Source organism: Myotis yumanensis, unplaced genomic scaffold (genome assembly GCF_028538775.1).
Source record: "Myotis yumanensis isolate MYYU_CA2020_CCGP unplaced genomic scaffold, mMyoYum1.0.hap1 SCAF_13, whole genome shotgun sequence".
Taxonomy (NCBI): Eukaryota; Metazoa; Chordata; class Mammalia; order Chiroptera; family Vespertilionidae; genus Myotis; species Myotis yumanensis.
The window spans coordinates 1,611,833-1,627,036 of record NW_027223764.1 but is presented as its reverse complement, the minus strand read 5'-3'; the positions used below and the strand labels follow the sequence as shown (position 1 = coordinate 1,627,036).

Sequence of the window (15,204 nt, the reverse complement as noted above, 5' to 3'; positions counted from 1 at the left end):
CCGGCGCACAGTCGCGGGGTCCGCAGGGCCGGGGCCGAGGGAGAGGCACCGCCGGCGGGAGCGCGGGGGCCCGGGAGGCGGGGGCCCGGGAGGCGGGGGCCCGGGAGGCGGGGGGCGCGGCTCCAACCCGCGCTTCCAGGCCGGGTCCGCGGCGCGCGCTCGCGTGGCTGGCGGGGTGGGCGGGGCTACGGGGCCCACGGCGATTGGTGCTCAGCCCTCCACATCAGCCAATGGGAAGCGAGGGCGTCCCGGGGGCGGGGCGGACGTCGCACCTTAAAGTCCGTGACGCGCCGCGCCGAGCGCTGCCGCCGAGACGTAGCCGCTGGTTCCGGAGCCGGGGGGCCGCCAGGTATCCGCGCGGGCGGGGGCCGGGGGCGGCGGGTCTGGGTCTCCGCAGCGGCGGGCGAGGCCGAGGGGCGCGGGCGGCTCCGGGCCGGGTCCCGGGGAGCGGAGGGCGCGCTGGGCCTCCGCGGGCGGCAGGCTCCGCCTCTGCACCCGGCGCGGCGTCACGGGCCCGGCGGCCGCGGGCGAGGGGGGAGGCCGGAGGCGCAGAGGCTGTGGATGTGGCACCTTCGCCTTCCAGGGCGGGCGGAGCCGGCGGCCTGAGCCCAACGTGTCTGCGCGCGCGGGTTCCCGGAAAGGAGGCGTTGGGGCGCCGCGGGCACCCTGGGCTGTGGGCACCCTGGGCCGCGGGCACCCTGGGCCGTGGGCACCCTGGGCTGTGGGCACCCTGGGCCGTGGGCACCCTGGGCTGTGGGCACCCTGGGCCGTGGGCACCCTGGGCTGTGGGCACCCTGGGCCGTGGGCACCCTGGGCTGTGGGCACCCTGGGCCGCGGGCACCCTGGGCTGTGGGCACCCTGGGCCGTGGGCACCCTGGGCTGTGGGCACCCTGGGCCGCGGGCACCCTGGGCTGTGGGCACCCTGGGCCGCGGGCACCCTGGGCTGTGGGCACCCTGGGCCGCGGGCACCCTGGGCTGTGGGCACCCTGGGCCGCGGGCACCCTGGGCCGCGGGCACCCTGGGCCGTGGGCACCCTGGGCTGTGGGCACCCACCCTGGGCCGTGGGCACCCTGGGCTGTGGGCACCCACCCTGGGCTGTGGGCACCCTGGGCCGCGGGCACCCTGGGCTGTGGGCACCCTGGGCCGCGGGCACCCTGGGCTGTGGGCACCCTGGGCCGCGGGCACCCTGGGCTGTGGGCACCCTGGGCCGCGGGCACCCTGGGCCGCGGGCACCCTGTGCTGCGGGCACCCTGGGCCGCGGGCACCCTGGGCTGTGGGCACCCAGTGCCACGGGCACCCTTGGCTGCGGGCACCCACCCTGGGCCGCGGGCACCCTGGGCTCCGGAGGTCGGCCTGGGGGTGCGTCTGGACGCGGCGGAAGTGCTGGTCGCCGTGGCTTTCGTTGCGGGCGCCCTCCCGCAGCTCCCGGGCCTGGCCCACCTGCCGGTCTCCCCTCCCTCCACCTTTGTCGGGGTCAGACCCGGCGGGAGTGGAGGTGCCTGCCGGTTGGGTGGGGGGGCCGGTGCCCACAGGGCTTCACCGAGGCCGCCTTCCCTGGCCCTTTCCAGCCGCGCCGGGCGACCTTCCCTCCCCCACCCCCCCTTCCTGCGGCATCGCCGACCATCGTGGGGTGCCGACCATCGTGGGGTGCCGTTTACCTGCTGGGCAAGTGTGATAAGTTGGGGGGTTAAGAAGGAGTGGCTTTGGGGTGAAGTGGCTTTAGTTTGAGACACTCCTCACCCCCAGGCTCTGCAGGCTCAGGAGCTGGGCTCCTTATCTTATCTTATCGGCCGGGAGAGAACGTTTGCAGGGAATGAAAGACTTCCTTCATCCGAACCCCCGGGGCCCTGCCCAGGAGCTAGTTCCTGACCATGGACAGGACCCAAGTGTTTCTGATGAAAAACAAGACTTCAATAAAAAAGTTTCTTGTTTGGGGTTTACCGTTTTTCATGATGTTTGAGATTAATGATGCATCCTCTACCCTCCAAAACCCAGCGATCTTTAAATAAAAATTCCTAATAAGGCGTTTTTCCCCCTCAAAGAGGCTGGCTTATTTGTATTTCCCCCACACGCTGCCTTTTTTTACAGCTACTTGTGTGCACACACCCTTGACTGAGTTCATGAGGATGGGCTGAATCTCATACATTAAAAAAAAATATTTTTTTTTATTGATTTTTTTAGAGAGAGGTAGGCAGAGATAGAAACACCCATGAGAAACATCATCGATCAGCTGCCTCCTGCACGCCCCCTACTGGGGATCCAGTGAGCAACCCGGGCCTGTGCCTGGGCCTTGAACCCGTGACCTCGCGGTTCCTGGGCCCACATTCCACCACTGAGCCACACAGGCTGGGCTGGATCCCATGCACTCGGGATGGCGATGCGAGGGCTGGGTAGGAGGTGTGCGGAGGGAGTTGTCTGCCTGAGCCAGTCTTTTCCAATAGTTTCTGCTCAGGCTGCTGGCCAGTGACGCACTTGAGTTGAACGGCCGCCAGATTATGTAAAAACCCAGCACTCCCACTGGCAGAGCTGGAGAAGGACTATTTGTTGTGAATGGTCACCTCAAGGAAAGTAAATATTTGACAAGTAGAGTAAACCAAATTTATGCAAGTGGGATATTTTAAGGGTTTTGTTTTTTTGGGGGGGGGGGGGGTTTGTTGAATTTACACTGTTTTTTTCCTGACTGAATTTTAAAAAATATTTCCTAGTGTATGCTACATTAACTTCAAAATGCAGCCTTTAATGGAAGTTCTATTTTAAGCATGTTCTAATGTGAATAGGATGGATTAGACAGGAGAGAGTAATTTAGTAGCTTGAAGAAGGTTTTGTTAATTCTGTGGATTGCTGAAAACATTCGATGTTAACATTTTTGCTGTCAAGAGCAATTTTTTTTCTCTTCTTCAGGACCTGAGTGGGGTTAAATGCAGGACAATAGCCTGGCATGTTCACACGTATACACATGAAGGTCCTTAAATCTAATGGAGTGAATTTTTAAAAAAAAAAAAATATCTTAATAAAAATATTTTTTTTAGAGAGAAGAAGGGAAAGGGGGAAAGGGAGACAGAGAAAGGCATGGATCAGCTGCCTCCTGCTCACTCCCAGGGATCCAGCCCGCAGCCCAAGGCGCGTGCCCTGCCCGGAAACCGAACTGGTGACCTTGCAGTGCATAGGATGACACCCAACCAGCTGAGCCACACCCGCCAGGGCTGACGTGAACTCTTTTTAAATTTTATTTTTTTGTCTTTTTTAAGTAACTCTTGATGGAAAGAGTAGTTACTTATAATCTAATGTCTCAGAGGATGCTAGCCTCCCCTTAGAGCTGCCCCAGCGTGCTAAGGGATGGCTGAGTCCCGTGGTCGGCAAACTGCGGCTCTCGAGCCACATGCGGCTCTTTGGCCCCTTGAGTGTGGCTCTTCCTAAGCCTTAGGAGCACCCTAATTAAGTAAATAACAATGTACCTACCTATATAGTTTAAGTTTAAAAAATGTGGCTCTCAAAAGAAATTTCAATCGTCGTACTGTTGATATTTGGCTCTGTTGGCTAATGAGTTTGCCGACCACTGGCTTCGTCTCTTCAGGGCCGATCTCGCTTCCTGCTGCTGCCCGCACTCCTCGGGAGCCCCACGCCTGCGTGTACTTGGACTGACGGGTTATATTTTGTGTAACTGTTTTTGTTGTTGATACACCATTTGACAGACAATTCTCACGGAATGCGCAAACAGGCCGCTTCTGGGGCTGCAGAGTGAATGTTAGGCGAGGTTCTTGTCCTTTTCAGGAGCCTAGTGGGATTCTAGTGAAAGGGGAGGGGCGGGGGGGCAGGGCCTGTGACAGAAGTTTGTGCAAGGTGACCTGGGAGTCTTCAGGAGGGTTTAGGTGGTGAGTTCTGTGGAGGAGGGTGAAAAGAGCCCATCTGTGTAGTATTTCTGCATAGATAAAACTAATGGTTATCTCCAAAGAATGGAATCGCTGGTGATTGTGTTTCTAATTTTTTAATCAGTAGAAACATTTTACTCTTATTTTAAAAAAAAAATCTCTAGTTTAAAAATAGAAGCCAAGGCGCTGTTGATATTTATATTGTGGCAGTTGTGCTGGGTTTGGCACTTGATCGTTGTCTCATTTAATCTCAGCAATGACCTGAGGCTTCAGCCTCATTCTACCCATGAGGACAGTGAAGGCCGAAGGCCACAGGCTCTCTACCCGCTCTCCTTGTCCCCAGGGCTTCCTGGAAGAGGAGATTGTTGGTGCTGACTATTTTAAGTCCATCTCAATTCTGTTATAATTTTTTTAAAAAAATATTTTTTTATTGATTTTAGAGAGAGAACATTGGTGAGAGGGAAACTTTGATCCAGCTGCTTCCTGCACGCCCCCTACTGGGGATGCAGCCCACAGCTGGTGTCCGTGCCCTGACTGGGAAGGGATCTGATGACCTGTGGGTGCATGGGAGGAGCTCAGCCACCTGAGCCACCCGCCGGAGCAGGCTCATATAAGGGGGGACCTTCTCCTTAGTCACGCTTATAATTCTGCGTTTTATTTCAGGGATTACTGGACCCAGCAGACCGTCTCTGGATCCAGGGTTAACAATCTGCATTTCCATCTGAACCTCGGGAAGAAAGGGTAGCTGGTGAGTGTGGCTGATTCCTGACCTCGCTGGTTACGGGGTGTGCCCAGTTAGAGGGGAGCGAGTCAGGGTCCACGCGTAGGTTTTGCTAATTTGGCTGCTCACTGAGGGCCGGACGCTCGTGCCCACATAAGCGCCTCTGGAAGGCTGCTCAGCCTGCGAGGCCCGCACCAAACCTTTCGCTGGCCCTGCAGAGTGGGTTCTTGTCCCTGATGTGCTCTCAGCACCGACGCCTTGAAGCGGGTGCGTGCTTATCGCAGAGCTACCAGGCGGCTCGGAGGGCGTGACTGGGCAGTACCGGCCCCCGTTGTCTCTCTCACTCTTCGCACTCCAGCCCGTAGCACAGCGTGTCCATCCCATCCCTGGCGCTTGTCAGGTGTGACTCAATATTTATATCCTGCTCCCTTGTTTACCTTCAGGCTTCCCGCCACTGAGTTTTAGAGAGAGTAGAATGGAGGGAGAATGGTGAGGTGAGGTGGGTGGGGAGGGGGGAGAGAGAGAGAAACATTGATGTGAGAGAGACACATCGATCAGTTGTCCCCCGCACACTCCCTGACCGGCCGGGGATGGAACCTGCAACCCAGGTACGTGCCCTTGACTGGGAATCACAACCTCCACCCTTTGGTGCTCAGGCCGACGCTCTAACCATTGAGCCACAGCCGGGGCTCGCTCACTTCTTGCTTTCTCCGTAGACTGGCAGATGCTCAGTAACACTCGGTGAGTTGGCACACCCGACTCGGGGAGATGCTTACCTCGTGCCTTCTCCTTCCTTCGGCAGGTCGGCGGGACTCCTGCTCCACGGACACGATGCTTTCCAAGCTCGCTCGTCTGCAGGCGGTGGCGGGGCTTTGTCGGGGCGCCCACACGTCAGTGGCTTCTGCTACATCGGTGGCGACTAAGAAGACGGTCCAAGGCCCTCTGTCCTCTGATTACGTTTTTGACCGGGAAGCCAAGTATGGCGCTCACAACTACCACCCCTTACCGGTCGCCCTGGAGAGAGGGAAAGGCACGTTTCGAATTCATCCAGAATCGCTCCTTTTCGCTGTGAAACCTCGTGTAGAAATTGCTCTTACATTTTCTCAGTGTGCATCTTCCCAGAGTCCTTTAGCTTCTCGATTGCAGATGAGGTGAAAGGTTTATTGGGTGTCTCGGCGCTCGCTGGGCTAGGTGCTGTGGGACACAAAGATGAACTCGGTCGTCTTTGTGGGATGCTCTGGCCAGCAGAAGGGAAGGTACTAAGTAAAGCACTAGAACGGCTGTCTCTGTCCCCTTCCCTTGTCGCTGGGCATGAGTTTAGACTTAAAGGAAGGAAAGTTGCCACAGTCGGAGGAAGAATTTTCTTCTGCCAAGCTTTCCGTCACTGCGCCCTCCCCGCAGATACCTGGGAGTTCTGGTTTCTCTCCGTCCGTGCCAACACTGGTTCCCCTTTTTTAAAAATTATAACCATCTCACTGGTGTGAAATACTACTGTTGTGCTTGCTTAAAAAATATGTTTCTATTGATTGTTAGAGAGGGAGAGGGAGAGAGATAGAAACATCAGTGATGAGAGAGATTCATCGATTGGCTGCCTCCTGCACGCCCCCTACTGGGGATCGAGCCCGCAACCCCAGCAGATGCCCTGACTGGGAATCGAACCAGCGACCTCCTGGTTCAGGGGTTGATGCTCAACCACTGAGCCTGCCAGTCGGGCTGCTGCTGTGGTTTCGTCCCGCTTCTCTAGCGATTTCGAAGTTGAGCATCTGTCATGCGCTCTTGGTCACCTGCGTGTGTGTGTGTGTCGTTGACTCTTTGGAGAAATGTCCAGGTTCCCTGCCCATGTTTCCATTGGGTTGTATGTCTTTTTGTTGAGTTATAAGAGTGCTGGGTACTAGCTCCCGTAAGAGAAATGATTTGGAAATACTTTCCCCATCCTGTTGGTACAGTCAGCTAATCAAGACTGGTTATGTTATCTTCCGCCTTGAAATTCTCACTTTAAGTTGCAAGCTCCCGTTTTGTAGGAGTAAAGCGTTGAAATTATGAAACGTCTTTATGTTACGCTGTTCTTGTTCAATGTCAACTTGAAGCTGGACAGATAAAATAGGATTTTTTATAAAGCAGCGTCTATTACACTTGAACTAAACATGCCTTAGCCACAGCGCTGGCAGTTTTAATTTCCCGCCTCTGTGTGATTTTCTAAAATCGTTTGTGTTTTATATTCTGGGCTTTGTGATTTCTCTAAAGTGACGTCCCTGTCACCTTAGGCATCTACCTGTGGGATGTGGAAGGCAGGAAGTACTTTGATTTCCTGAGCGCGTACAGCGCCGTCAACCAAGGGCACTGCCACCCCAAGATCGTGGACGCCCTGAAGAGCCAGGCGGAGAAGCTGACGCTGACCTCGCGCGCCTTCTACAACAACGTGCTGGGCGAGTACGAGGAGTACGTCACGAAGCTCTTCAACTACCACAAGGTTCTCCCCATGAACACAGGTGAGGGCTCGTGCTCTGTGTTAGCCAACAAGACAGTCGTATGTTCTGGTCATCTAAAGCAGTGGTTCTCAACCTCCTGGCCCTTTAAATACAGTTCCTCATGTTGTGACCCAACCATAACATTATTTTCGTTGCTACTTCATAACTGTCATGGTGCTACTGTTATAAATCGTCATGTAAATATCTGATATGCAGGATGGTCTTAGGCGACCCCTGTGAAAGGGTCGTTCGACCGCCAAAGGGGTCGGGACCCACAGGTTGAGAACCGCTGATCTAAAGCATTTACAAACGGTACGCTTTCTCTCGTAGGAGTGGAGGCCGGAGAGACCGCTTGCAAGCTCGCGCGGCGGTGGGGCTACACCGTGAAGGGCATCCCCAAGTACAAGGCCAAGATCGTGTTCGCAGGTGCGTGCTGCTCCGCGTTCTGCGCTTCGCACACACACTGCTGTTTGCCATTGAACTCACTGGTGAGATGCTGTAACGTGTTTGTTCATACAGGACAGGATACAGTGTTTGTTGAATGTTTCATAAAAATTTTCTTTTCTTGGGTTTGTTTCCAAATATTTGTTCATACATGGGATTTTTCTCTCCTTAATAACTTCCTACTCCGCTCTCCCTCGGGTGAGTGACTTTATGATTGATTTCTCATCTGCGGGCTCGATCCCCTGTAGGGGGCTGCAGGAGGCAGCCAATCAATGATTCTCTCTCCTCATTGATGGTTTTCTCTCTCTCTCCCTCTTCCTTCCTCCCTCAAATCAATAAAAAAAAATATAAAGTGACACATCACCATTTAAACAAAAGTGGGAGACCCTCCAAGTCTCTCTTACTCTGCATTGTTTTTCTTCCTTCCTTGCATTTCCCCAGTGGAGGGAGCTCACGCATGCACTGTATGTTGCGGTGTTTCTCGCCTGCTAGAGCGTGAGACCCGGGGGCCGGCGTGAGTCACGGTCTCCGTTCTGTCTTTCTAAACACCCAGAGCAGCCATGCAGGTGGCCCTCCCTTTCTCCTGAGCTGCGTGAGGGCGGGATGTTCCTGTGCAGGGCAGGTGGCTGTTGCCGGGCACAGGTTCTACCAGGAAGGCACGGTGACAGTGCACCGCCTGGGGCGTGTGCTGTCTGTCCTGCAGAACAGCCAGCCTGTGGCGTGGACGCCGAGAGGAAAACTGGGAACCTCGTGGAGGCTGTTCTCACACACCGTTCCCACAGACGCGCGGGGGCTGGGAAGTCGCCGAAGGCCTCCGTCGGGTGGGGTAGTTGAGAGGAGAGGAGGCCCGCGGGCTGCATTGCCCTGGGAGTCAGAGAAGTGCCCGCATGGCATTCGCAGGGGACCCTGGTGTCCCGTGAGCCATGGGGTTCCATACCAGGTTTTGTAACAAGTGGAAGCTCTTAAAGCAAAGCCTTGGTTTTCAAAACTCCAACTTCCTAAGGCATTTTGGGGGGCTGCTCTTTAAATGTGGGTGATTGACGTAATCACTGTTTCTCCTCTAGCTGGAAACTTTTGGGGCAGGACTATGTGTGCCATCTCCAGCTCCACGGACCCCAGCAGCTACGACGGCTTTGGCCCCTTCATGCCGGGGTTCGAGATCATTCCCTACAACGACCTGCCTGCTCTCGAGGTACTGGCTGGTGTCCGTGCTGTTGCGCACAGTAAATGGGCTTAGACTCGGGGAGTGTGTGAGTGACACATGGACACATGACTAAGGAAACCCGTCTCATTACACCAGGCCAGGACTCGGACTCTGTGATGGTCCTTAGTTTCCAATGTGGGGACACCGAGGTCCGGGGTCCAACCGACAGCCAGCCACCCGCCTTAGGTGTGTCCTGTGTGAGCGCAGCCTGGAGAGTGTCCGCTAGTTACTACGTAAAACCACCCAGTTTCCAGCCAGCGTTTTAAAATGACGAGTGGAGCCCTGACCGGTGTGGCTCAGTGGATAGAGCGTCAGCCTGTGGACTCAAGGGTCCCAGGTTCGATTCTGGCCAAGGGCATGTACCTCGGTTGCAGGCACATCCCCAATAGGGGCTGTGCAGGAGGCAGCTGATCGATGTTTCTCTCTCATCGATGTTTCTAACTCTCTATCCCTCTCCTTTCCTCTCTGTAAAAAATCAATTAAAAAATATATTAAAAAAAATAAAATGACAAGTGGAGGACTTGTGAAATGAAAAGATGCACTGAAAATGGCTTTTAAAAAGGCCATTTTCTCTAATTTTAGTTACATTTTACTATATATTAGAAAATGTAGGATAGAATAGCTTAAAGCTGAAGTATTTGAGTTTTTGGTAATTGAATGTCAGAAACGTTATAGTTTGAAGTCACAGTATAATTTAGTGCGAAAACGTAATTTGTATACTTACTCTCAATAGGAAGCTGTATGTATGCACTGTGTGATTTCCGATGTTGAAATGGTTGGGAAGGAAGTGGCTAACGCGTGCTTACCTGTTGTTTGCAGCGAGCTCTTCAGGATCCAAACGTTGCTGCGTTCATGGTCGAACCCATTCAGGGCGAGGCGGGCGTCATTGTCCCCGACCCGGGCTACCTGATGGGTGTGCGCGAGCTCTGCACCAGGCACCAGGTGGGCGCCCTGCTTCACCCCCTTTCCCACCTCCCCCCCTTTCTCACCTGCCTGCATCGCAGGGTTCAGCTGACGGGATACGTGCAAAGGTTGCCTGGCCTTCCCGCTAGGGGGAGGCGTCCTTTCTGGAGCGTCAGAGCTCTGAGCGGCCTGCATGAGCCACTGGTACTGGCTGTGGAAACCGGCCGACCCTGGGCCGCGGAGCTGCAGCCTCCCGTCCACCCCCCACCTCCCGCCCTCCCCCTTCCAGCACTTGCCCCCGATTCCTCCCAACCTTCGTCCTCTGTGCCAGCATTCACGTTCTCTCCGCCTCTCCCCACCAAGCTAGTAAATATTTAATAGGAAGTCGATGTTTAATAAATGCTGGTGGAATAAACAAGTGAATTAATTGTTTCTAGAGATTAGTTCTATTCAGAAACCCCCGCAAAGGCCTTACCTGGCGTTAGTTCCTCTCCTGCCCGTGGGACTGAGCAGACCGGCCTCTGGGCTTGTGTCCTGACTGGGAATGGAACCGACAACCTTTTCGCACACAGGACGGTGCCCAGCCCACTGAGCCACACTGGCCAGGCTCATAGCACACTGTTGACATTGCATGGCCGATGACAGCATTGTCACCAAGCTCATCTGTGTGGGGAAAAGGGAAACGAAATTGATGGTTAACGTCGGTGTGTGGTTTTCCGATAGGTGCTGTTTATTGCCGATGAGATCCAGACGGGACTGGCCAGGACTGGCCGATGGCTCGCGGTCGACCATGAAAACGTCAGGCCTGACCTCGTCCTCCTGGGCAAGGCCCTTTCCGGTGGCCTGTACCCCGTAAGTGCGCGAACCCTTCTGCTCCCTCGGCTCACGGATGCCGTGACAGCAGCCGGTGGTGACGACGGTGCTGTCTCCCTGTGGTCGGGTTCACGTGGTGCCGTCGGCCCCTAGAATCCGGTCAGCTCCATGGGCGGCCCCCGGTCAATTTAACTGCAGAACCGGGGGCCTGGGCTTGGCTCCGGCGTTGGCTTTGGACGGACCTGGTGCTGCAGAAGCGCCCCATGCTCCTCATGGTCAGAAACAGCGTTACCGGTTGTTGAACACCACGACCGCGTCATGTAGAGGAGGAGAGAGGCCTGCTCCTGGGTGTCCCTCACAGCCTGCGGTCTCTGGGTGGGAGCGCTGCTTCCTAAGCAGTGAGAGCGCGGCCCCTCCCACCCAGAGTGGAAAGGATCTCACGCAGTCACTGCAGAAGCAGCGGCGTCTTGGTCCCAATGCTGCTGTTCTGTGCCGTGTACGTGTGCGAGGCGCCGGGCGGCGTGTGCGAGGCGCCGTGTTCGTGTGCGAGGCGCCGTGTTCGTGTGCGAGGCGCCGGGCGACGTGTGCGAGGCGCTGGGTGGCGTGTGTGAGGTGCCGTGGACGTGTGCGAGGCGCCGGGCGGCGTGTGCGAGGCGCCGTGGACGTGTGCGAGGCGCCGTGGACGTGTGCGAGGCGCCGTGGACGTGTGCGAGGCGCCGGGCGGCGTGTGCGAGGTGCCGTGGACGTGTGCGAGGCGCTGGGTGACGTGTGCGAGGTGCCGTGGACGTGTGCGAGGCGCTGGGTGACGTGTGCGAGGCGCCGTGGACGTGTGTGAGGCGCTGGGTGACGTGTGCGAGGCGCCGGGTGGCGTGTGCGAGGCGCTGGGTGACGTGTGCGAGGCGCCGTGGACGTGTGTGAGGCGCTGGGTGACGTGTGCGAGGCGCTGGGTGACGTGTGCGAGGCGCCGGGTGGCGTGTGCGAGGTGCTGGGTGGCGCCGAGGGCGTGTGGGCTTGTCCCGCAGTGAGGGTGGCGGACGGGCAGTCCTGTTGCTGAAGCTCACATCCGCTTCCCTGTGGGCTCAGGAATGTCTGTTCCCGGCGTGCGGGCCCCTGGGTGTGCGTGGGGAGCGGTTGGGCAGCACTGATTCTCTCCCAGGTGTCGGCGGTGCTGTGTGACGACGAGATCATGCTGACCATCAAGCCCGGGGAGCACGGCTCCACGTACGGGGGCAACCCCCTGGGCAGCCGCGTGGCCATCGCCGCCCTCGAGGTAAAGCCTGACGCAGCCGCACGCCCAGCCCTTGGGTCGGGTTGCGGTGACTGACTGTGAACTGTTGGTGTCACGAGAAATGTAGTAAGAGGACGTGTGTCACAGCCCGGGAGCGGGGAGCTTTCGGGGCCAGGCTCAGAGACGGCCTCCCGTGGGCATCGCCGCCCGCAGTGCCCGGGCGGTGTCCTGTGGGCATTGGGGGCCTCCCGGAGCCCGTCAGGCCTCTGGCTTCGTGCGCCTGGCGCTTTAAGTGTGTACTTGGACACTCAGATTTATTACATAAAATTACATAATCCCTAAGGTGGACTTTTTAGAGGAAAAAAAAATGAAACTATTGCAGTTAAAAAACTAAATTATGTTTAGTCCATTGGTTTATTCAACTAATAAGAAACTACATTAGTTGTATTCAACACATTTTACCCCATATTTTGCCATAATATCAGGTTGGTGATGGATGTGTGACTAAGGCCGGTTCTGTCTGCCGCACATGCTCAGTTAGGGTGCAGCTGGGCTGGGCTGGGGGGTGTCCGAGCCTTACCGCCTCCTGAGTGTGCCCACATGCCCTCCGCGGAGCGGCTGACGCCACGGGGGGGATTTCCCCGCAGGTTCTGGAAGAAGAGAACCTCGCGGAGAACGCGGACCGCATGGGCGCCCTCCTGCGGAACGAGCTCATGAAGCTGCCATCCGACATCGTGACCGCCGTGCGCGGGAAGGGGCTGCTCAACGCCATCGTCATCCGGGAAACCAAAGGTGGGCGTGCAGGGCGACACTGGCTCGGCGGGCGCTCTTCTCCCCGAGGGTAGTAGAGTGGGAGGGAGGTGGGAGGAGGCGGGAAAGGGAGGGAGAGGCATCTGTGAGAGACATCTCCTGGCTGCAACCCAGGTACGTGCCCTTGACCAGGTCAGACCCAGGACCTTCAGTGCGAGGGCCGACGCTCTAGCCGCTGAGCACGCGGCCGGGCGGAAGGCACTGTCTTCACAGGAAGAGCCAACACGTGGCATTTTATCTGGCCTCTGAGTTCCTCTGAGACGGCTGCCTGGCCACCGGGTGCCCGGCTCTTTTAGCCTGAGGGTCACCTGATTCATGTAACATTGTAGAAACACAGGTCTTCCCCGTGCGAAGGCACACTGACGTCACCTGACCTGCTTTTGTGCTTGAAGACGCTGGTGATCCTGCCCTCGGCCAGTGGGGCGGTGCTGGGAGATTGGCGCTCTTTTCTGTTAGGTCTTCGTAGCGCACTTTCCCTCGTTGCCGTCCTTTCCTGTGCGCTGTGACCTCGCCCACAGAGGCTGCAGGGACGGGCGGTGACATGAGCGACGAGGAGGATGAAGCAGCCGCTGCCCCGACTGCTGTTTGTCTGAGTGAAGCCTTGTGGCCCCGGAGCTCCTGGCTGGGCTTCCTGGTGATGACGCTTCCTTTAAAGTGGAGCTGTCAGCCTTGCCTGCCTTTCAGAACCACCTGGGGCTTTATCAACGTCAGTCGGAGCCTCGCCCCGGCCCGCAGGCGGAGGTGACGGGTCGGGGTCCCAGGCCTGAGCGAGGCGGGGCTGATACCAGGCCCTTGGACGATGGGCGCCTCGCCCACAAGCCTTTAGGGCGTGGTGGTTGCTGGGTTTGGGGCTTTGCTCATCCTGTGCCCGTTACAGACGGTATCTCACCCTCGTTCTTTCTGTACTGGTTCCTCATGTAATTAGTACAGCCGTCCCTGCACAGGGTTTTTCTTTTTCTTTCTTCATGAAAAACTAACAAGAACCATATGTCTGGTTTGGCCACTCAAGCCTAGTTCTGCGCTGGCCGACAGGTAGCTCTTTTAAGAGCAGGACCGGGCGTGCAGCCGCGCCGTCTCCTGGAGGGGACGGGAGCCGTTTGCGGCCGCACTTGCCCAGGCACCTGCAGCGAGGGCTGAAGCCTTTCCCTCTGACCAGACGCTGTGGGCCTTTCTCCTTAGATTACGATGCTTGGAAGGTGTGCCTGCGCCTTCGAGATAATGGACTTCTGGCCAAGCCCACCCACGGCGACATCATCAGGTTCGCGCCTCCGCTGGTCATCAAGGAGGACGAGGTCCAGGAGGCCGTGGAGATCATCAACAAGACCATCCTGTCATTCTGAGGGGCCTGCTTCCCTGGGGGCGGGGGGACCTGCTTCCCTGGGGGCGGAGCCCGCTGGGCTGGCAGCTCGGCCACATCCTCCTAACAGCCCCTGCGTTGCTGCTCTCAGCGCCGGCTCATTCCACTCCCCTGTGTCTTCAAGGACCTTTTTAAATATGTTATTTTCAGTTCATACGTGCTAGAGCGGCATTGATAACCACGCAGGTGGCTGTGTAAGAACGTGCGGGCGTCTGTTTGATCACGTGTGTGTGTGTGCTGAGGCGAAATGCTCCCTCTGTATGTAGGCAGCCTTTTCGGCAAGTCCCGTGTGGTTTTTACAGGTTTTTATTTCCTCGCTGGTGTAAATATATTGTATTTCAAAAAGGTATGTGGGGTTTTACATAGAAGACTGCTTTAACCTTCTAAAGTTGAATCATAATCGCTGAATTTTAGGAAGGATGAAATGGTTAAGTTTATATAAAGTACTAGGTTTAAATAAACTTTACATTAGCCAACACCAAGACGTGTCATTATTTTGAATTGAGAACTAATGTTCAACATTCCCAAATTACATTTTCAGTGTTGGTATAATTTGTAAAAAATACTCTTTCAGTTTTTCTTTAAATTTAAAATAAAGCTTATATTTAAAATGTCCGTTTTGTGGTCAGTGTGCTGTTGGCAGCGTGCAGTGTGTGACCACCTGCACTCGGTTCTTTGGGAATGTGCTCTGCTTGCTGTCACTTCCTGTTCTCTAAGCAGTTCCGTTTCTGTGGTCTCTGCAAGAACAGACACTGAGAAGAGTCTGGTGACCCTGCCCCTCGTGGCCATCGCCTTTTTTGTGCGGACCTGCTGCGGCGGCCTCCGGAGGGTGCGCCCACAGGGTGCTGTGACTGTGTGTGGGGGCACATTGGGACCAGGCCCAGCTTTTCGCTCTTGAATAAAGCTGTGGCCGCTGCTCTTTGCGTCTGTGCCGCGGTTGGGTGTTTCTGTGGACGGTCCTCGAGGTGGGCTGCTCTGTCGGGAACTTGCTCCCTGCCACCCTTGGGTCCTGAGTCACCTCTGGGCAGCACGGAGCCCCTGGCTACATGTGTGAGCCGGTGGTGGCAGGAGGGTCTGGTGGGGGTTTCTGGTTGGATGTATGCAGCGGCTAGACATTTTACAAGACACGTGACACGGAATGTCAGGTACCATTTCACAGATGAGGAAACCGAGGCTCAGAGAGAGAGAAACTTGCCGTAGGTCATTGAAATGGTAAGTAGTGAGCCGGTTTGGCATGGCTCAGTGGTTGAGCACCATCCCATGAACCAGGAGGTTAGGGTTTGGGTCCCGGTCAGGGCACAGGCCCGGATTGTGGGCTAGATCCCCAGGAAGAGGCGTGCGGGAGGCAGCCGGTCGGTGAACTAGAAAGTGGTGGGGCCCTGGGCCC

The 15,204-nt window shown here is 56.5% G+C and overlaps 1 protein-coding gene across 1 annotated transcript; it reads left to right on the top strand.

The window, feature by feature from the left end:
- Positions 1 to 264: 264 nt before the first annotated feature.
- OAT (ornithine aminotransferase) lies at positions 265 to 14,432 on the top strand. Its single transcript, XM_070432059.1, has 11 exons — positions 265 to 349; positions 4,533 to 4,617; positions 5,393 to 5,620; positions 6,855 to 7,079; positions 7,389 to 7,484; positions 8,567 to 8,694; positions 9,526 to 9,648; positions 10,333 to 10,461; positions 11,579 to 11,692; positions 12,298 to 12,442; positions 13,640 to 14,432. The coding sequence occupies exons 3-11, from the start codon at positions 5,422 to 5,424 to the stop codon at positions 13,798 to 13,800; spliced, it is 1,320 nt and encodes a 439-aa protein (XP_070288160.1). The 5' UTR covers positions 265 to 349; positions 4,533 to 4,617; positions 5,393 to 5,421; the 3' UTR covers positions 13,801 to 14,432.
- The last annotated feature ends 772 nt before the right edge of the window (positions 14,433 to 15,204 follow it).